The following is a 22,763-nucleotide window of genomic DNA, read 5'->3' on the forward strand; positions in this document are numbered from 1 at the left end:
GGCCGGGTGACCTGCGCGCTCTATCAGCTGCGCTCCCAGACCAGCCAGGGTTCATCCCAGGGAGTTCGACCTCTCATAATTTATAAACCATCTTCTCAGCTCTGCATTATCTGCACCCAGAGGTACACGTGTCAGTGGCTCCTTTAGACGCCACCAAGGCATTCAAAACACTAGAGTGGCCATACTTGTTTGTCATATTGGGTCGGCCATGGAGTCCAGCCCGCTCTTCATTGATCAAATACGGCTATTATATGTCTTACCCAGCGCTCGGATCAGGGTGAACGGATTACTGTCTGATCGCGTGGTATAAGGCAGGGCTGTGACCTTTCCCCACTAATATTTTTCGCGATAGTGATGGAGCCCCTGGCTGCCTGCATTATGCAACACCTCACATCACGTGGTATAGGGTTCAGCTCCAGGAGCCTACTCATTTTATTATATGCAGGCGACGTAACTCTTTATCTTGTTAACCCGGAGGAGAATCTAGACTCAATTTTGAGGGAGTTTATCCAATTTGGTGGTCTGGCTGGAATTTTTGTAAATTGATATTCCCCTTGACGGATAGCACACTGCGGGTAACTTCTGAGTTTCCTTTGAAGTGGAAGGCCGAGGCGGTCAAGTACTTGGGCATATGGATCAGTCGGGTCACACAGGAGGTTTGGAATCTGAATTATGTGCGGGCTGTCATGTGCTTAGAGGAGAAGGTTCAGATATGGTCTAGGCTGCCGTTGTCCCTGGCTTGGAGGAAAGCACTGGCTAAAATGGTTGTTCTGTCCAAATTTCTGTATTTATTTGTCAACATTCCGATCCCACTCACGCTGCACTTTTTAAACATTCTTAGGTCGCATCTCATCTCCTTGGCATGGGCGGGTGGGCAGGCTAGAGCATCCTGGGACCTGTTGACGCTCAGTTGCATCAAGGAGGATTGGGTGCTCCGGACATGCACCTCTATGCGCTTTGCGCCCAGGCTCAATTCTTGAATTTTTGGGTCCACCCGACCCCCTTCTAACCCTATGTGGCGGTAGAGCTTGATGCAGTTGCGCCTATCCCACTTAAGGTGGCTATTTATAAACCGTTACAGAGTCCTCGTGGAGACATAGACACAGCCGGAACGTTGCGATGGGCATGGGAAGAGCTGCGCAAGCGGGCGGGCATCCCATTGTTGTATGCCCCCTCAATCCCGCTGGCACAGAACCCAATGATGCCCTGTATTGGGGACGAGGTTCGTAAGACACTAGAACAGAAGATGCACATGCACACCTTTGCGGTACCCTTCTCTGAGCTATTCCTGTATCATAAGCTGTGTGCAGCATGTCGGGCCCTCTGCAAAGATTTTCTGGTGGCTACCCCGGCTCTGCCTGCATTAGAAAACCTATTGAGATCCCCGTCTCCCCGTAAACTTGTCATGCGACTCTATACGCACATGCAAAACACTGCTCCATTGGTGAAGCCTAAATCCCTTCAGTGCTGGAACGAATAGCTTCACACCCCATTAACCAAAGCACAGTGGGAATTCTGTTGTAGACAACTTAAGGAGCTCTCTCCCAATTACAGGCTTTGATTGATTCACTTTAAATATCTGCACAGATGTTATAGAACACCTATAGGCCTGTACCGCAGGGACTTAGAGAAGATAATAGTTGTTGGCGTTTACAAATATTCTCCTCCTTCGTTTTTACATGTGGCATGGGACTGTCCAAGAATTGCAGAATATTGGTCATGATTTTTAACTCAGTGAGCCAAATTGTTGGAGTGTTGGATGCTCCATCTCCCATTCTAGGTCTCTTAGGATATGTTAAAGACACCCCGACTAAGCTGCGCAAGCTGCACGCACTGCTTCTATTATTCGCTAAGTGTCAAATTACAGTACATTGGGGTAGGAGGAGGGCACCATCGCTTAATGGATGGATTGCTGATGTCACCTATGGCCATACACAGTTGAATACATTCTGGGAACTTATGCCCCCAAGTTCCCGACCCTGAAACATTTGGGAACCATTCCTGACCTGGGTTCAGAGACAGAGTGACTTTGCTGGGGCAGAGCAAACAGATGACATGCAGATTGCAGAATAGATGTGAAGTGTTACTGTGTATCGCATTTTTTGTGGTGGGTCACTGCTCCTAATTCCTCGGTAACTGTGGTGGTAATTGCATATGACTGGTAAGATCTCGACAAACTCTGTGAAATACTGTGCTATTTTCAGTTTTTTAGTTTCTTGTCTTCTTATACCACTGTCAGAGCTCATTTGGGTTAATGTTGTTGATGTTCTCATGAGCTGTGGGTACAAGTGTGACGCAACCAAATATTGAATTGTGTATCAATTCACGGATTTCCGTATTGCTAAAAAAAATCAAAAAGAACACGCACACACTATATATTCATATTTGTGAGTGTGTGTTGACCATGTACCACAATGAAGCCGCTCCCAGTGGGGTGTCGCTAGTGCTGTTTTTTGTCTGTGAGTGCAGGCAACTCACAAAAGGTGAAGGACTAGTCTCATACACCGCCTGGTGTCATGCTTCATCATTGACCAGTCCTCGCCCTCTAAAAACTTGGTTTGATAGAGGGTGGGCATAAACCTGACAACAGGGATGCACTTCTAAACTAAGTGGGGGCCCATGGGAGAAGGCCATTAAAGGTGTCAGCTTCAATTTAATAGTGTTGGCATCTATATGGTAGCTTAAAATAAGGTGATTGGTGTAATGGGGATATTATTGTCCCCACACCACTATCAATGGGATGAATATGTTTCTGCCTAAAGGCCCAGTTGGGTCCGCGGCATTCATCAGGACCGTGATAAACAAAAACCAAAAACAACGGGCTCCGCTCTTACCAAACTATGATGAGAGGATTTCTACTCAGTGGGTTGATGTAGATCACACTCCACTGTGATATGGCTAGATTCTAAGCCCTATAAAGAGGACACTTTTGCCCCATAGGAGGGTGAGGGCAGGAGACCCCTTAGGTCTGAGTGTGTAACAGGACGTGATCTCCGCCTCTACGCCTAGAACTGTGCACCTCCACTCCTCGATGTGTTTTGACCATGCCTTACATGCAGTGGGGACCTGTGTGGAGGTGCACACTGCCATAAGACCTGGAGACACGTAGTGTAGGTCTGTAAGTGGGCACTGGTCAAGTACATCTGCATAAAACTGGTTTATGTTTATTACTCTGTACCCGCCCAGTTCTGTGCACTGCCACCACCTCAACTCCATACTAACTAAGTTGTATGAGTGTGCGCGGTAATAGGATGATAACTTGAGTAGGCTATGATGATGGTAAAAATAGTACTCCTGTGCATGGGGCAGAGAAGTACGAGAATGTTATATTAATTTCTCCTCAGTATTGCCAATGAAACCTATAGCTTTGCATCGGATGTATTTAAAGATTGTGATGTAAAATGCACCATGTGGTCTCATTATTTCCAAAACGTGTTTCTTGGAAGTGCCTTGCCCCGATATCAACATACAGATGGTTAAGTTTGCTTACAATGCTCCCTGGCTTTGTGCTAGGGTCCACTACGAGAATTTATTTCCAAGACGTTTGGGGGGATTCCAGTTGGCGTCTCTGAAGGCCATTCATACTGAAAATGAAGAGGAAGTGGATTTGTGAGCAAATGGTCAACACAGTTCGTTGTTCCTTCATGACTATCTGGGAAACCTCCCTGACGCCATGGGCAACGAAGAGCAGTTTTCCATCTATTCTATGAGGTGGACTCTCAACAAATGGTTGTTGGGGGCCAGGTTGCTGCCTCTTCTCTGCCAATAGTGTTGCCTCCGATCATCCTACTTTTTATGTCTGCCTTTGATGTGAGAACCGTAAAGGTGAGGCTGGGTCAGTCTTTAATTTGCACAATAATAATGCAGGGGCACAAACTTTTCTGTGAGGGCCCCCCTTGATACTTGCCTGAAGCTCTTCAGAGGTCCAGAGTCAAAACTTAATGTGGGGCCATATGGATGCTTCCAGGGCCGGACGGGGAACCAAAACTGGCCCTGGCAAACTGCTTGGCCGGCCCCCCTGGGGTGAGGGGGGTGCAGCCGAGCAGTTTGCGATGGACGGTTTCGGCTGATTTTGTTACAGGGGGGCGATAATGCCGACCCCGGTAACAAAAATGGCCACCAGGGGCTCAGAACCAGCCCCCACTCTAGCGGCCCACTGGGGAAATGCCTGGTGCCCACTACGGCCAGTCCGGCCCAGGATGCTTCTTCTGTTTTTGCCGGGTGCAACTACCACCTGTTTCTGAGTATTAAAAACGAATGTGCATCAGGAAAGAGAAACCTTTGTGTATAGCGCCATCCAGTGATCTAGGCACATAAGCTGCCTTGTTATTATAGAAGATCACAAGCTGGCTGGAGAGCGGGGCCGGACTGGTGGTAGACGGCATAGGCGTTTTCCCAGTAGGCTGGAAGGGTGGGGGTGGGGGGGGAGCTGTTTTAGAGCGGTGGAGGTCGGTTTTGTTACTTGGGCTGGTTTTGCAATGATGCAGCTATATTTGCCCCCCAGTATTGAAAGCAGCAGTGCGGGCGGTTTTGTGAAGCAGCCTGGGGCAATTTTGCCTGACTGCTTCCCCCCCACCAAAGGGGGTGGTGGCCGGTCAGACAAAATTGCCAAGGCTGCTTCGGGGTCCCTGTCCGGTCATGCGTGGTGAGGCCCTGGAAAGAGCAAGCATGATGCCCCCTCCGCCACACTTTGTAACAGCCCTGCCCCCACCGGTGCTGCCAAATGCCAGGGTTACAAAATAGCAAGGCTGCCTAGTCTACATTCTACTTCATGGCTCTTTCTTCCACCACCCAACACTTCCTGTATCTTTATCTCACTCTGGCAGGTTTCATTTTGTATCAGTGCGTTCTCCCTTTTGTAACGGTGTGCCTATCTTTGTCTTCCTTTTTCTGTTTCCCTCGTCTGTCATTCCTCTCTTTTGCTCAGAGTCTAACAGCCAGATTCATCAAGTTAAAGACACATCTCTTTCCTAGGGTTGCATCCTTTTAGTTTTTAAACAGCAGGGTGCGCAGCAGGATCCTTTCAGTCAAAGCGCCAGGATACCCGTGGGGTGACAGATACGCGCTATAAAAGATTACCAATACATACATACATACATACATAAATTGCACTCGCAAAGGGCAAGATTCTCAGAATCTTGCCTTTTGCGAGTGCAATTTTTGCATTTGGGATTCATCATCCCAAATGCAAAAATCGCTATTACAGAATTCGCACATATTTCGAAGAATTGCATTTAAGGAATCTCTATTTGAGATTCCTTAAATGCAATTCATGAATCATTTTAAAATTGCGAAATCGCAATTTTGGGCCGCTATTTACCGCGAGGTCACACCTCGTGGTAAATAGCAAAAACTTAGAAAAATGCATTTAAATGCATTTTTCTAAGTTGCATGTTACACACACACATGTCCTTTGGACATGTGTGTGCGCAACACCAATGTAGATTACATTTCAGGGGTGCTACAGGGTGTCCTTTGGACACCCCAGCACCCTTGAAATCGCATCCTTATTTGCGATTAGCTAATTGCTAATCGCAAATAAGGAATAACTCCCCATGCATTCCTATGGGCCTGTAGGCCCATAGGAATGCATGGGGAGTTATTCCTTATTTGCGATTAGCAATTGCTAATCGCATATAAGGAACATGTAGGAATCGCAATATTTTTTGCAATTCCTACATGAATCCCGTTTTGCAAGTCCTTAATAGCGATTCCTTATGAATCGCTATTAAAGACTCGCAAAACGGGTCTTTGATGAATCTGGCAGTTAGTCTGATAATATAAATATGTCCTGGTCCCTCGGAAAAATCTGCCAGTGCCCCCGGCCTGCAACCAACACTGAAGGAGACATTCCGTGGCATGAAGGGCTCTGCTGCCATCTCTTTTGTGGTATTGCGCCCCATCACTTTCCTGACATATCTACCTGCGAGCTTTACCCCTTGTTGCACTATTGACATTACCCTCTTGCCATTACACCCTGTGTCCATGGATACCCTTATTCAACAGCATAACACTGGTCTGCCCGGCCCTCCATCTAGCAAGCTGGTGCCATGCTTTCCTGCTCAGCCCGCCCCATCTTCCCTGCCACCATGACTCTACTGGCCACTCTGGCTTCCCCCCGTAGGCTGCTGCCTTGGGGGCTGCTTGCAGAGTGGGTGGGCTGCCACCATAAAGCTAAGACTCCATGGCCCCACTATAAGCAAGGCCTCCAGAGGCGTAAAACAGGCCCCCACAACCCCTGCGGCACAGCCCCCCCCATCCAGCCCATGGCCAATGAATATCTGCGAGATATGGGAGACTCAGGGCACCTCAATGTGTTCTGCAGTGGGGGCGCATATTTTTATGCTATGGCCTTGATGGTCTCCTGCAGAATGAGGCTAATTTAAACATTTGTGCCAGGTGGAAAAGTCAGAGTACATTGCTGAGATCAGTGACCATGGGCAGAGGCCAGTCGGTAGGACAGTGAGCTTGGTTAGAAGACAGAGGGCAGCAGGCGAGGTCAGTGTATATGGGAAAAGAGCAGTGATGCAGGAAAGTTAGTTGACCCAAAGAGAAGTAAGTGAACGCAGAGACAGGACATTGAACATGTGGATGGGGCAGTGGATGTGGGGATGAGGAGGGAGGAAGCAGGACGGAAAGGACTAGGAGAGGGCAGGGGATTTGAGGAGAGGGAAGCAGGTGTAAGAGGATAGTGGGGGCTTGGGAAAGGACAAGTAGAGGGGGCAGAACGTGTAGTGAGAGTGTAGTTGTCCTGCACATAGGGAAGTTGGCCTGTAGAGAGGACATTGGGCAGTTGAAGGAGCTGCTGCGGACACAGAGGCAGGACAGTGGCTTCTAGGAAAATTTGGGGGGTATGGAGAAACGTCAGTAGGCAAGGGGATAAGGCAGGGGGAAAGGATAGCTGGAAAGGACAGTGGATAAACAGAGAGGTTGGCAAGGAGGGGAAAGACAGTGCGCAGTGGAAGACTGGCAATAGGCGATGGGGATACCAGTCAGGAAGGGTAGTACCAAGGGAGAGGAGACAGTGGTTAGGTGAAAAGAAAACGACAAGTAGGTGGAGAGAACAGCAGCCAGGTGGTTGGAAAGACTGGATGGAATGGAGGTAGGGGAGCAAGCAGGAAGAGCGCAGGAGACGGGAGAAGGTGGCAGCGTGCGCGTGACCTACACAGGCTGCGGCAGGGGCGCACAGGTGGGCAGACCATCCAGACCGAAGGCACTTGCGTCACAGCGGCACCAGTCTTCAATGACGTCTCCACTTCCAGAGCACCAGAGCGAGCTCAGCATGGCCTCCTGCAGCAGCTGGGAGAGGATGGAGACAAGAGCCAGTTACACTCTATAGTAAGCCCAGCGCTTCACATTTCATGTGTTCTTCAATATAGGCAGTCGCCTTCCTCCCCAATTCCCTTCGGCCTAACCAGTGAAGGAGGAAACTATATTGGTTTGTCTATCCAAGACTCAGACCAAAGCCCGTCACAGTGCATCACCCTCTAATGGGCCAGAGTTTTTCACCGACCTCATCAAAATCCACAACGAGGGGTGGGGCTTATTCACAAACTCCTTGCGCAGTCAAACGTCACTATATCCCATTTTTAAAAAGTGACGCATCAGTGGCGCAAGGGACTTGCAGTGGCCCGTGCAGGTAAAAGCAGAGCACTGGGTTGGGGGGGGGGGGGGGGGGAGGATTCGACAAACGTCCTTGAGGTAAAATTAAAAAAATAATGAATCACCCCACCCGGCCCCTCCATCCCATGGCTCATACCTGCACGGGCTGCTGCGGGATACATCCATTACCTCTCAGCCATTACAACGACTTACCTTTACAACGCAATGGTTACAATGCAATTGCCTTTACATCGCATGCCATTACAATGCATGTCATTACAATGCATGTCCCTACAAAGCATGCCATTACAACGCATGCCATTACAACGCATTATAAGGTAAGTAATGGAAATTTTTGTTGTATTAGGGTGGGTATGGGTTTTGGGGTACATGGGAACAGTAATTTTTACCCCTACACTATCCAACACGTTCCCTACTGTTGCATTCACTTGAGTGGGAATAGAATTTTGCTACCCCTACACTATCCAACACTTAGCAATTTTTACCCCTACGCTATCCAACACTTACCCTACTGTTGCCCTAAAAGTATTATGCGTTGTAATGTAATGCGTTGTAATGGTATGCATTGTAATTGAATGCGTTGTAATGGTAGTTTTTTTTATGCGTTGTAATGACATGCATTGTAAAATCATGCAATGCAATGGTAGTTGCGATGTAAAGACTGCGTTGTAAAAGCATGCATTGTAACGTCATATATTCGCTGCTGCCTGTGCAGGTAAGGCTTTTTTTTAATAATGATATAATATATGGGATATTTAATAAGCCCCCGGGTTAGATATCATTGGTGCAGCACCTATGATATGCTAATGTTACTTGTCTTAGCATCGCCTTCGCGATAAGACCTTACCCAATGTGATTTATAAACTGACCACTAAATGTCACAGTTAAACCATTGATTTACTCCACTACCCCAGCAAAATCTCATTGAGCTTCAAATGTCTTCGAGTGGGCACCAGATGACATTTTCTGCATTCAGATCAATACCCAGTGCTATACTGCAAACTGAACACCAGGGGGCGCTGCTGCACAAATCTGTCTGTTCTTTCGAGGTATTTAAGAACATTCAGTGACTATAGCAAGAGTCAGACAAAAAAAACGTTTTCGAATGGGTGTTATTTCATGTCCTTGGTTGTGAGATGAGGCAATGCTTGCTTCAAACATCTTTACTACCATATTATGGAAACAGAGGTCCTCATTTACAAGCCCGTTTTGCCGCTGGTGAGTCTCATGTTTAGACACACCAGCGGCACTTTGTGTCTGTCCATATAAAGTCACCCTGTGTGCCTTTCATGGCCTTGTAATTATGGGCCCCTTTCACGCAATACTCTGCATGAAAGGGGCGTTCTATGGGGGTTGCTGTGGGTGTTCCCACCCAACAAGAATGCAACTTGACATATTGCCAGATTCACAAAGTGTTGTAAACCTGTGAATGTACAGAATCCTATGCCTCCCCAGGGGACACGTAGAAATGGCGCTATGGGGAAAAATACCTTTATTTCACCAGTTTTTTGCTCTTAAGTGAGCTGCATTGCAGCACACATAGGAGGAGCAAACCACCTGTAATGATTGTTTATGTGCAGGAAGGTGTCCCTTCATGAACAAAAACAATCATCCCTGCAACGGAGATACACTTGCACATGGCACAAGGGTGTCTGCATTGGCGCTCGACTGCTGTTTGTGTGCCGGCGCAGGGGAGAAGGACGAGAATGCACCGTATCCTGTAGATTTGGAGCATTCCTGCCCTTTTCTTTTGACACACAGCATTGCAGCAGGAAGGCTTGCTGCACAGCTGTGAGTCAACATTTAGTAAATAAGGCACAGAATGTTTCTGGAGCTGATAACATGATAAGAACATCTGTGTACATTTGCTGTGTGGACATTTGTTGTAGTGGTGATGTGATGTGTTCTGCTTTGTTTTTTATGTGCTCCTGTGATTTTGGGCTACATATCTGCAATATTACTTTGTTGTGCTGTACTTTGTTTTGACTAATTTGTTTAGATATGCTATGTAATGTTTTGATTTTTTCCTATGTTCTTGTTTCACTTTAGATGTGTCAGCTAATGAGGCTACATTTCCAGACAAATGCAGCACATCCCTTGTAGTTCCTGTGACAAGCAACGATTTACCACTGCCTACTGTGATAAAACAGCACTGTTTCAGCCACTCTTCAACTACTTAACACACCATTGAGCCCACAACTGTGGAAAAGGCTGTCCCTTAACTTGGACCCTACAATACTGCCTTTATGGGATACAGATCCAAGTTTCAATATTGTACCTCACACTCCCAGACTTACCCTTCTTGAACACTTGATAGCAATACCATGGCGCAAGTGGGGTTGTCAAGCAATTCCACACCTTGACTTCAACATCATGGTAGGCGAAGTATATAAATTTTGCGATGGTGCAAAACACAGAATTGATCTATTTGCGCTGTGTTTGCTGCTTGTTTAATGGGAAATAGTGCAAAACAATGTGACCCAATTAATATTCTAGGGAGGTGAAGAGCACAGCAGTGCTGTGGAGAATGGTGGCTGTTCCCAGCTCTGCTATGGGCCGGACGGGAGCTGGGCTGTACCTTGTCTCACAGTTAGTGCCGGTGGTTTCACAGGGTATGAATCCAGTGTTTAATTTGTAAAAAAAACATAAGTGATAGAGCCCGAGCTATTTCACAAGAGGCCAGAGCACATTGCACCGCCCACAGCTCAAGCCAGATCTGACAAATGCCAGTGTCATGAATGTCTACACTCAACAGATAACACAATTTCTAAATTTCTATCTCACCCAATAAAAATGCCAAGCTGCCCAGGCTACTTGAAGGTCTTGCAGAGGATGCGGAGGGTGTTGAAGTAGCTGGAGGTGACGGCATTGACCTGTCGGTTCATGATGAGTGATGAGTCGAGTATGATGCTGAGGTTCTTGGCATGGTCTGAGGGGGTAGGTGGGCTTCAGAGGGTGGTCGGCCACCAGGTGCTGTCCCATGCAGAAGGGGTGGTACCAAGGACGAGGACTTCTGTCATCTCGGCGTTGAGCTTCAGGCAGCTGTTGGTCATCCAAACTGCAACATCTCGCTTTCCTTTCTGGAAGTTGAGTTTGGCAGTGGTGGGGTCTTTGGTGAGGGAGAGGATAAGCTGGGTGTTGTTGGCATAGGATACAATGTTGAGGCCATGTTGTCGGACAATGGTTGTGAGGGGGTCTATGTAGATGTTGAAGAGGGTGAGGCTCAGTGATGAACCCTGTGGGACTCTGCAGGTGATTTTCGTGGGGGTCGGAGAGGAATGGTGGGAGTCTGATCCTTTGGCTTCTTCCGGTGAGTAATGATCAGATCCAGTCCAAGGCTGTGCCTTGTATACCTGCGTCGTGTAGTCTCGCGACTAGTGTGTGGTGGGCGATGGTGTCAAAGGCCGCTGATAGGTCGAGTAGGATGAGAGCTGTGGAGTGGCCTTGGTCCAGGAGGGTGCGAATGTCATCTGTGGTGTAGAATAGGGCAGTCTCTGTGCTGTGGTTGCTTCGGAATCTGGATTAGGACGGGTCAAGGACGGCGCTCTCTTCAATGAATCGTGTCAGTTTCCTGTTGACTGTTTTATCTGCAACTTTGGCTGCGAAGGGGAGGAGTGAGATGGGCCGATAGTTCTTGAGGTCGGTGGGGTCAGCTGTAGGCTTCTTGAGCAGGGGTCTGACTTTTGCGCGCTTCCAGTCATCAGAGACAGTGTCTATTTTAAAGGTGGTGTTGATGGTGCGTTGTAGTTCGGGTGTGATGGCGGCCGCAGCTCTGTGGTAGATGTGAGGGGGGCAGGGGTCGGAGGGGGCCTCAGAGTGGATGCTTTGCATGGTCGAGGCGGTGTCTTCGGTCGTGATCGGTGTCCAGTTGGAGATGGCGGACTGGCTGGTGTTTCTGGGGGGCGTGGCCATCTGTAGCGCCTGGTCAATTAGGTTGTCGTAGAGGTTTTTGATCTTGAGGTTGAAATAAGTTCCAAGCTTGTCGCAGAGGTCTAGGGATGGGGTGATGTCTGTGGCTTCACTGCGTGGGTCGGTGAATTCTTGAATGAGACTGAAAAGTTCCTTGGAGTTAGGGGAGTTGGCCAGGATTTTGTTGTGGATGACGTTCCTCTTGGTGGCTCTGATCTGGTTGTGGTGGTCCGTCATGGTGTCCTTGTAGGTGGTGTGGTTTTCGGTTGTCTTGGTGTTTCTCCAGTTCTTCTCCAGGAGTCAGCAGGTGCGTCTAGCTTCTTGGAGACCGGTGGTGAACCAGGCGGCTTTCCTGGGGTGAGCTCCTCTGTGCAGTTGGAGATCCAGGTGTGGAGTTCTCTGGCTGCGTCACTTGTGTCGGGTGTCCAGGTGTGGTTGTTTCGGGTGAGGGTGGAGCTAAGTTGCTCGTCGGTAACCTTGCTCCAGTTCCTTCGGGGTGGGCGTGGGACTGGTTTGGGTGCCTTGGGTTTTTTGATGGAGAAGTGTATGCAGTGGTGGTCGGTCCAAGGTGGCTGTGTTGTGTGGCTGAACTGGATGCTGTGTACTGTCGCGAAGATGGGGTCGAGGGTGTGTCCTTCTCTGTGCCACGGTGTGTTGATGAGTTGTTTAAGTCCGATACTGGTGAGGTTGTCACGAAGGATAGTGGAGTTGGGGTCGCTGGGGTTGATGAGGTGGAAGTTCAGGTCTCCAATGAGTATGTCGTTTGTTGAGGCGATGGCATGGGGTGTGATGAAGTCAGTGATGGTGGTAGCGAAGGGTGTTCAGGGGCCAGGGGTCTGTAGACGAGGGTTCCTCGGAGTGTGGCTTTTGGGGTGGTCTGTATCTAGAAGTGCAGGTGTTCGGCAGAGGGGAAGATTTCGCTGGAGGTGGTGAGGTGGAGGGTGTTCTTGTGGGTGATGGCGAGGCCCCCTCCTGGGTGGTTGGGGCGGTTTTTCCTCTGGATCTTGTATCTGTCTGGGATGGCGGTGCTGTGTTTGTGGCAGAGGATGCGTTGGTCCAGGTTTCTGTGAAGAAGGTGATGTCGGGCGAGAGAGAGTCGAGTAGGTTCCAGATTTCGATGGCTTGTTTGTGTACAGAGCGTACATTTAGGAGGATGCATTTTAGGGTGTCACCAATGCTGGCGTCAGTGGTGTTGGAGGCCGGGGTAGCGGTGAGGGTCTGGCGGCAGTGGAGGCAGAAGAACTCGCCGTGGGTCGTGTTCGGCGAGGTCTGTTGGCATTCTCTAAGTCTTCCAGGGTTGAGTGCGAGGAGGGTGGTGGTGTTGTAGCAATGGGTAGTGGGAGGTCCAAGGTTCCTGGCGCTGGTCGCGGTCGAGTTGCGGACAGGCTCAGATGGGCTTGCCTTTGGCGGGCCTTCAGTGTGCCATTAAGTAGGGGAGGTGGGATGGAGGAGAGGCTGGGAGGCGGGAGCTGGGGAATTCCGGGGGGAATTCTGGGGGAGGGGCTGCAGGGGCAGCAGCGTCGGCAGGCGAAAGGAACAGGCAGGCACGAGAAAATAAAAACAGTGGTGGAATTAGAGCAAGACACAGATGGGAACAATAACAGTGGCACAACAGGGAAAAATTAAGAAATAGAATGACTGAGAAAAGTTACGGTGGTTGCAGGCAGTCTGGTTCCAGTTGGAGCGGGCAGCAGCCTCGAACCTCCCAAGGAGGAGGTCGGGGTTTGGAGGCAAGAGATGGCACAATTGAGCTGCAGGGAGAGAGTGGACCTAGACCAAGGGAAAGAGAATTATATTTTCCTAATCATATTTGAATTGTGTTTTGCTTCATCTTAGTTACTTGCATTAACTCCTGCAAGCTTTTGCTTAGAGTTTGGCAAAGAGACAATCAAGAATTTCCTCAGGGAACTCAGATCATGTCTATCATCTGACTGTTCGCGGATTTGGGGATATCCGCTGAAACATGTAACATTTCTAATCCCCTCTGGTATTAATACTTGGCCAGTAAAATCCTTATAATCTTTTTTGTTAATTTCTTTATTGGTGTATAAATGTTGCATACAGAAGATCAGATGAACATCAGGATAATTCACCATACAGTTATATGAAACAAGACAATCATTACAATATTTGTGTGTATTATACCAGTGCCCTCTATCTGTGCATTCTCAGTCTGCATACGTATGCACCACCCTACACCCATGCTTTGGCACCTTCCTTACCTTCTGTGTGGCATTGTTGGTGACCAGTTCGTAGATGGGTACAGCCTTGGTGACCTCAAGCAGTACGGGCTCCGCAGGCATGTCAGGGTTGGAGGTGACGTGGCAGAGCTGGCAGTAGGAGGAACAGCGCCCACGGCTTTGGCACTCCATGCGCACCCCGGCTGCCATCCTCTTGGTGCCCGCCTCCAGCAGGCTGTTGATGTACTCTGGGAAGGTGAGTACCTTGGGCTCTCGCTCCCGCTCCTCGGACTCGTCTGACGGGGAGTTCCCTGAGGGACAGAGTAACATCAAGATGGGGAACCAAACTATTTATTTTATTTATGGAGCATACTTTACCCATAGGCGTCAGAGCGCTTTACAATAGACCGAAGTAAGTTACATAAGGAAACAGAGTATCACGGTAGTAGGTATCTATACTTATATGTACAACAGTTACTCGTGGTGAAAGTTACAGGTTAATAAATTACATATTCACTGAATATTACATATTAGGAGAAGGTGGAGAGATTACGGTTACACAAATACATAACACAGAGGGTCTTAGTAGCTCTAGTGAATGTCATGAACAATCAGGGCCATGACCTTGCATGAGGGGGCTTGTGCCTGTTGGAGAGCTTGGCCAGGAGAGTTACTGATAGAAGTGTCTTTCGAAGGGGAGATTTTTATGATCTGTTTTGAAAACCCAGAAGGAGGCAGTGGTGAGAGCATTTGGAGGTAGCGAGTTCCAAATTCTAGTTGCATTACCTGAGAAGGATTGTGCTATAAGTCTTTCCCTTTTGAAAGCTGAAGGTTCGAGCCATAGATTTTCACCACTGAGTGAAGATCTGGAGCCGCCTGTTATTTTGAGTTTTTTGGCCAGGTAGCGAGGGGTGGAAGTGTGTATGGCTGTATGGGTGATAGAAGCAATCTTATATATTGAATTCACTTCAATGGGAAGCCATCCAAGAGAAATCAATATGGGTGTTAATCAATCACTTATTTTGGCCCAACAGACAAAATGCGTCGCTGAATGGGAGATGGATTAGGTGGGAAGGGGTGCAAGATAGATATAGGAAGAGGTGGGCCAAGGACAGATGGGTCATAGAGGAAGAAGGTGCAGACAGAGGGAATGACGCCGGGGACAGAGCATGCAGGGTAGAGAAATGCTGTGACAAAGGCAAAAAAGAGAGGCGTGAATGGTGCATAGTGAGTTGTGACACAGGGTGGAGGTAAAGTGCAGGGCAGGGGAAGAGTGGGTTGCAGGAGAGAGTAGGAATAGGCTGTATGACTTGCATGAATGGGTTGTAGATGAGAGAGGGTTCTAGAAGAGGAATATATTGTAGGGCAAAGAGGGGATGGAGTGAAGGGCACAGAAAGAAAAATGCACTTATCAGGGGAGGGTGGGATAGAGGCCAGTGGAGTGCTGAGATGTACAGCAGAGGAGGAATGATTATAGAGCACATATCGGAAGGGATAGAGCTAAGAGGAGAGGGAGAAGCGAGGGGGGAGGAGAGATGATTTTCAGGACCACCTACATGCTGCATAATTCCCTAAACCCCCTCTCACTTGACTTTAGCCCACCCCATACTAGGTACAGGGTCTTATATTGTGCAATTAGTGGCAGCAGATCATAGGAAGGCCTGCACAAGAAGAAAACCTACTACAAGCGCATATATATATATATATATGTATCCCAAGCCTCCGAGCTTTAAAAAACGCACTCCGTGGGGAAGTTGTTCACAGAACTTTATTGGCAAAGCAGTGGCGTCACGGGCCCGCAATTTATGTCCCTGACGCGTTTCGGTGCACACCTGCACCTTATTCTTAGGGAAAGGCAAGTTTAAACATCCGGGCTGGACTGTCGCTTCTTTTACCCTTTCAATGCATGTGTTCTCCAGTGAACAGCATGCTGGTAGCGGCAGTCCTCAATTCCTCCCCTTCAATGGGTCCCATGTTCAACTTTAATATTTCGCCGTAATTCTCTTTGTATTTGACATTTCGGCCCTCCAGTGAGCCCCAGGTCCATGCTGCCACTGCCACAATATCAAAGTTCCTCACGCTGGAAACAGGCTGCCCTGATTTGCAGCCACACAGAAAGCCTCCCGGTGTCAGCAGCGGTGCGTTTTTCCACGGCCGGAGATGCCGTGTTTGTCCATGTATCCCAAGCATCCGAGCTTTAAAAAACGCACTCCGTGGGGAAGTTGTTCACAGAACTTTATTGGCAAAGCAGTGGCGTCACGGGCCCGCAATTTATGTCCCTGACGCGTTTCGGTGCACACCTGCACCTTATTCTTAGGGAAAGGCAAGTTTAAACATCCGGGCTGGACTGTCGCTTCTTTTACCCTTTCAATGCATGTGTTCTTCAATGGGTCCCATGTTCAACTTTAATATTTCGCCGTAATTCTCTTTGTATTTGACACGCTCACTGGAGGGCCGAAATGTCAAATACAAAGAGATGCTGTTCACTGGAGAACACATGCATTGAAAGGGTAAAAGAAGCGACAGTCCAGCCCGGATGTTTAAACTTGCCTTTCCCTAAGAATAAGGTGCAGGTGTGCACCGAAACGCGTCAGGGACATAAATTGCGGGCCCGTGACGCCACTGCTTTGCCAATAAAGTTCTGTGAACAACTTCCCCACAGAGTGCGTTTTTTAAAGCTCGGAGGCTTGGGATACATATATATATATATATATATATATATATGAATGCTCTAAGTTGCCCAACGTACAAGGAAGCACTTAAGGACCAGAAATGCCAAGTGGATCAAAGCAGCTCTTGTGATGCGGCCTGACGCGTTTCGCTAAGAGCTTCCTCAAAGGCCGATCTCTTCGGTTCCCCAACGGCGTTCATAGTCATTAAAACACTCATGCCGCATGCTGATAGGTTCGGCAAATAACCACAGAATTGTGGGACTTGTAGTGTCTATGATGGCTACTCAAACCTTGGATAGGTGCCAGGAGACCGTCGATCACTGATGCTTGCCCGGAATGGGCCCCAAGGGCTGCAAGATCATATTGCCGGCACCAGTCCTTCCGCAGTGAACCGGGCAGCTTCCCGATTCAGCGGCCCGCAACCATTAATGCAGTAGTGCTTCCTCCACGGCTAGGCTGCCGCGTGAAAAATGAATGCTCCAAGTTGCCCAACGTACCAGGAAGCACTTAAGGACCAGAAATGCCAAGTGGATCAAAGCAGCTCTTGTGATGCGGCCTGACGCGTTTCGCTAAGAGCTTCCTCAAAGGCCGATCTCTTCGGTTCCCCAACGGCGTTCATAGTCATTAAAACACTCATGCCGCATGCTGATAGGTTCGGCAAATAACCACAGAATTGTGGGACTTGTAGTGTCTATGATGGCTACTCAAACCTTGGATAGGTGCCAGGAGACCGTCGATCACTGATGCTTGCCCGGAATGGGCCCCAAGGGCTACAAGATCACATTGCCGGCACCAGTCCTTCCGCAGTGAACCGGGCAGCTTCCCGATTCAGCGGTCCGCAACCATTAATGCAGTAGTGCTTCCTCCGCGGCTAGGCTGCCGCGTGAAAAATGAATGCTCCAAGTTGCCCAACGTACCAGGAAGCACTTAAGGACCAGAAATGCCAAGTGGATCAAAGCAGCTCTTGTGATGCGGCCTGACTCATTTCGCTAAGAGCTTCCTCAAAGGCCGATCTCTTCGGTTCCCCAACGGCGTTCATAGTCATTAAAACACTCATGCCGCATGCTGATAGGTTCGGCAAATAACCCCAGAATTGTGGGACTTGTAGTGTCTATGATGGCTACTCAAACCTTGGATAGGTGCCAGGAGACCGTCGATCACTGATGCTTGCCCGGAATGGGCCCCAAGGGCTGCAAGATCATATTGCCGGCACCAGTCCTTCCGCAGTGAACCGGGCAGCTTCCCAATTCAGCGGCCCGCAACCATTAATGCAGTAGTGCTTCCTCCGCGGCTAGGCTGCCGCGTGAAAAATGAATGCTCCAAGTTGCCCAACGTACCAGGAAGCACTTAAGGACCAGAAATGCCAAGTGGATCAAAGTAGCTCTTGTGATGCGGCCTGACGTGTTTCGCTAAGAGCTTCCTCAAAGGCCGATCTCTTCGGTTCCCCAACGGCGTTCATAGTCATTAAAACACTCATGCCGCATGCTGATAGGTTCGGCAAATAACCACAGAATTGTGGGACTTGTAGTGTCTATGATGGCTACTCAAACCTTGGATAGGTGCCAGGAGACCGTCGATCACTGGTGCTTGCCCGGAATGGGCCCCAAGGTCATATTGCCGGCACCAGTCCTTCCGCAGTGAACCGGGCAGCTTCCCGATTCAGCGGTCAGGCCGCATCACAAGAGCTGCTTTGATCCACATGGCATTTCTGGTCCTTAAGTGCTTCCTGGTACGTTGGGCAACCTGGAGCATTTATATATATATATATATATATATATATATATATATATATATATATATATATATATATATATATATATATATATATATATATATATATATATATATATATATATATATATATATATATGTATATATATATATATACACACACACACACACCCTATTGCATGGCAGATGGTACCTGGATGCCCCTACGCCCATTTTCTCTCCTCTTCCCCCCCAACTATCAGTCTTTTAACTCTCATTTACGTTTTGTCCCCCCAGCCTCTGTTACATGGCTCCCAGCACATTATCCCAGCCTCAAGTGAGAGTTCAAATAAAAATAAAACCACCCTGCTCCATGTGAATGTGATGGAGACTCTTGAGGGCTGATTGTCTATGATGAGATAATGGTGTGCTACCGTACCCAATAAAGCAGATTCTAACTTTATATTTTCATTTCCAATCTGTAATATTTTGGATATGTAACACGTTTTCTTTCATATACTACATTCTTGTATTTTGCATACATGGAAATTAAAAAATAAACAACTTAAACTAAAATCAGTAAAATGTATTGAAGATTAAAAATCTTTGCATATTTCTGATTTGACTACATGGACAAATAGTTGATGGAAAATCTAGACTACCCAATCTGTTTATTTATTTTTCCCATCAATATTTGTCTACTTTTAAAATGATTAAACTATAATCTTTTACATGTTATACTTCGACTTTTGTAGATGTGCACCTTGCATCTGAATTGGGCATGCAATGGCACGTAATTCTGTGTTCCAAGCACAGAGCGCCACTGCACATTGCGTTCATGCCATTGCTATATCATTATCTCCAATAAAACAAAATACAAATTATTGAAAAGTAACAATCGTTAGAGGAAATCTAACAAAAATCATTAATAAGGAAAATTAAATCTACAAGTCATCACTAAATGTAGACGAAAATTGAAGCTTACTACTAGAAGCAAAACTAAAACAATGCATCAGTAACATTGACTCCACACTAAAGGCAATAAGACCGATACAAAAAAAAACATCAATAATTTAATAAAAGCTACAATTATTTGTGGCAATGCTGTCAAGAATCAATACAAATCATCACCAACGCTATCACTAAAACTAAACTTTATTATCAAAATGTACAGAACTTGAACAATGACAATGAATGCAAAGCTAACATTTTCATGTAGAACGTGGCACTAAAGATAATCATCAATGTTCGTTGAAAACTGAATACACACAGTAAATATAAAAAAATAGCAATATGTAACTAGATACATCGACAATATAACTATGAGTCATCTTCAAAGCTAATACAATTAAAATCATGAATAGAATAATTAAACAAAAACACCACAAATCTGGCACTAAAGTCATTATCATCAAGTTAATGAAAACATAAAATTCTCAGTGAGAACACAGCTGACGTATCAGTTTAACTAATGTTAAAACTACAAATAATCAATAAAAGAATGCTAAAATAATGCCCCGTAATAAAAAAGAAATTAAAACTAAAGCTAACATTCAACACTCACATTAACGATCACAAATAAAACTAATTAAAACTACAAGTAACAATTATCTCTGACACTAATTCTGCAAATTAGGAATAGAACTGCAGCCAAATTTACAACTGTGTGCTTAAATTTGCACATATATCAAAGCAACAATAAAACTTTAACTAAAACTGGAAAATATCAATTAAACTGAAATAAAAATTAAAGATCTGTAAAAAACAAACTACTGATCATAAATTAAGCTACAAATCATAACTAAAAAGAAGCATCTGGAATAAAATTTAAACTAAAACTACAAATCATGTGTGAAGCTGACTAAAGCTACAAATATAAAAAAATTATATAAAATCTGTAAGAAGTGGCAAAAAGAATACATTTAAATTCAATTAAAATAATGCATATTTCACATATTGTAGTCTTTGGAGCAGCCTGGCAACCACATCTCAAAAGATGACAGAGGTATAAAAGGGAATGTCCGCAAAGCAAATTAATGCACCTTCTGCAGAGGCCTCTGTGAATGACATATGCCCCCCTGCAATACAGCTTGAATGATATGATTCCGGCTTTTAATTTGTAAAAGAATGAGTGCTAGGGCCCAAGGTTTTGGTCAGAAGCCTGCGGCCAATGCTCCTGAATATTGAGGATGCTGAAAACAAAGGCTGCATCGTCTTGATTCCACGACATTCCTTTTTCACCCACCACCATACCTTCAATGCCCCTCTATCTCACTATTTCAAGTATCTTTTTAACCTTGTTTACTTTCTTTGTCACTGTATTGTCATCTTTCTCTTTGTTCCCCCTTTTATGTTTTGTCTCTTTGGCCCAGGATCAAAGTCTGATGAGAAAAATAAGGGGCATATGTGCAACTGAATGGCGGAGTGTGGCTTTAATGAAAACCTGCTAATGACATTTTCTGTCATTCTGAAAACGCAGGGATGCACCATATTTACAAAACTAAGCTGCACCCCTGCGTTTCCCCTAGCGCTGGCACTAAAATACACTGCCTTGCGCCAATGCAGGCACCCTTGCACCTTAGTGCAAGGGTGCGTACATCGGGTTGAATGATTGTTTATTTATTTATTTATATCAGTTATTTATTTATAGTTTTGTAGAGCGCGAACCAGACCCGTGAGGGTATAAGAGCGCTTTACAAGCTTGAGGGGAGGAATACGAGTCATGAGGATGGGAGGGATCACATTGGGAGAGCCAAGCATGCATTGTAAGGGGGAGTACGCAGTCAAGTCCAAGCTACATGTGGGATAAAATGAAAGCAGAATGTACAGGAGGTGCACACCGTCAAAGGACCAATCTACAAGTGGGTTAACAAATTAAAGCAGATAAACATTAAAGCAGGTAGGAATAATATACACGCTGTCTCATGCCCCTTCCTGCCCATAAACAATCACAAATGGCGATTTGTAACTCCTATGTGCCCTGCATTGTGCAGCACACATAAAAGTTGAAAATCATCATTTTTTTAAATGATTGTTTATGGGCAGGTAGGGACGGATGTATGACGTTACAACGCATGCTTTTACCACCCATGCTTTTACAACGCGGTTTTTACAGCGCATACCATTACAACGCATAGCGCTTTGGGGTGCTGGATAGTGAATAGTTTAATTTACTATTCCAACTCCAGTCCCCGTGGACACTAGGGAAGGTGTTGGATAGTAAATTAAATCTATTCCCTATCCTAGAGCGCCCCCCAGCGCAATGCGTTGTACTGGTTTTCGATGTAAAACCTGCGTTGTAATAGCACTGCGTGGTAAAAGTTGCGTTGTAAAGGATGTTTCCCGGTAGGGACACCTTCCTGCACATAAACAATCATACATGCCGTTTTTCTGTTCAAAACTGAGGCGAAATAAAGCATTTCTCCTTGTTTCTCCATGTTAAGACCAGGTTTTTCTTCATCCTAATTTTGACGCTGCCCCATATTTATGCCACCCTTGTAAATATGGGACAGCGTCAAAATCAATGGGTGTTGCAGCAGAATACCAACCGCAACACCCATTGCCCAGACCTTTCACACTAAGTATAGCGTAAAAGGGTGCCTTATTTACAAGGCAATGTTAAGCCACGTTAAGTGGTTTAACGCCGCCTCCTAAAAGAGGCAAAGTGCCTAAGCAGGATCATTGTAAAATGTAACGTTCCTGTGGTGATAGGGGCTTGTAAATATGCCCCTAAGTGTGGGTTTTCCGCCTGCAACCACCAGCTCTTATTAAGCACAGCCGTGGCATATACTGTATAGGTATGGATTTACTGCACTTGCTGTGTTTTGCATCATTTGCCGCACAGTTTGCAGATTTCAACCCAAAAAAGTGTTTAAAGCTCAAATGGATCAATAACTACCACTACAGAATTCTGGTACACTTGGTGCAATGCAGTGGCAGACACTTTACAAAAATCCTAATTAGGTGAATAATTTGCCCAGTGTAGATTATTGCCCCAAATTGGTGCATTGGGTCCGGCTTTTGTTTGCCGCAGGAAAACCTTTCTTACATACTAAATGCATTTCAGGGAGGAAAAAGTTCTGTCTGCGTCATGTACATGTTTTGTTTCATCATTAATTTAAATTCAGGCAATGCCACAGATACTGTTCTCAAAATAGTTATAAATCATAATACAGAAATATCTCTGACAGTTTATTTATTTTATAAGAACTATTGACTTGTATTTCACAGTGCCTCCTAATGACACACTTAACATTATACATGTGTAATATACATGTTCGAAGTTTACAAGTGAAGGTCTTAATAAAATGGCGCTCTAATGTTATTGTACAAGCTAAAACCATTATTTGTTGGTGAATACCATTTTCAACAGAATCCGGTGAAGGTGTATACTATTCTTTACAAAGAGACCTTTGTGCTTTGCATAGCGTTGTGATCCATTTTGTATAAATGTGAGTTGAAATGAGAAAGGAGCAACATAATACTGCCATAGAATGTGTGGAATATGGACGCACAGTCGCTTTTTTTGTGCTGCATGATTTAGAAAGTCCTGCCGCATAATTTGCCCTTTTTTACTGTGTAATTCAAGTGGTGCTGGATATATCCTAGAGGGGTGCAGCGGGCTAAAGCACCTGATTACAAAAAAATGAAGGCACAGAGAGACAATACA

At 46.3% G+C, this 22,763-nt stretch overlaps 1 protein-coding gene across 1 annotated transcript in view; it reads right to left on the reverse strand.

Moving 5' to 3' along the window:
* The window catches only part of ASTN1 (astrotactin 1), a 751,257-nt gene that overhangs the window by 66,971 nt on the left and 661,523 nt on the right, over positions 1-22,763 (reverse strand). The window contains exons 17-18 of the mRNA XM_078659225.1: positions 13,755-14,023; positions 7,166-7,299 (exon numbers count right to left, since the gene is read on the reverse strand). Of these exons, the coding sequence (XP_078515351.1) occupies positions 7,166-7,299; positions 13,755-14,023 (403 nt within the window). The remainder of the gene's footprint in view (positions 1-7,165; positions 7,300-13,754; positions 14,024-22,763) is intronic.

Source organism: Lissotriton helveticus, chromosome 1_1 (genome assembly GCF_964261635.1).
Source record: "Lissotriton helveticus chromosome 1_1, aLisHel1.1, whole genome shotgun sequence".
NCBI lineage: Eukaryota > Metazoa > Chordata > Amphibia > Caudata > Salamandridae > Lissotriton > Lissotriton helveticus.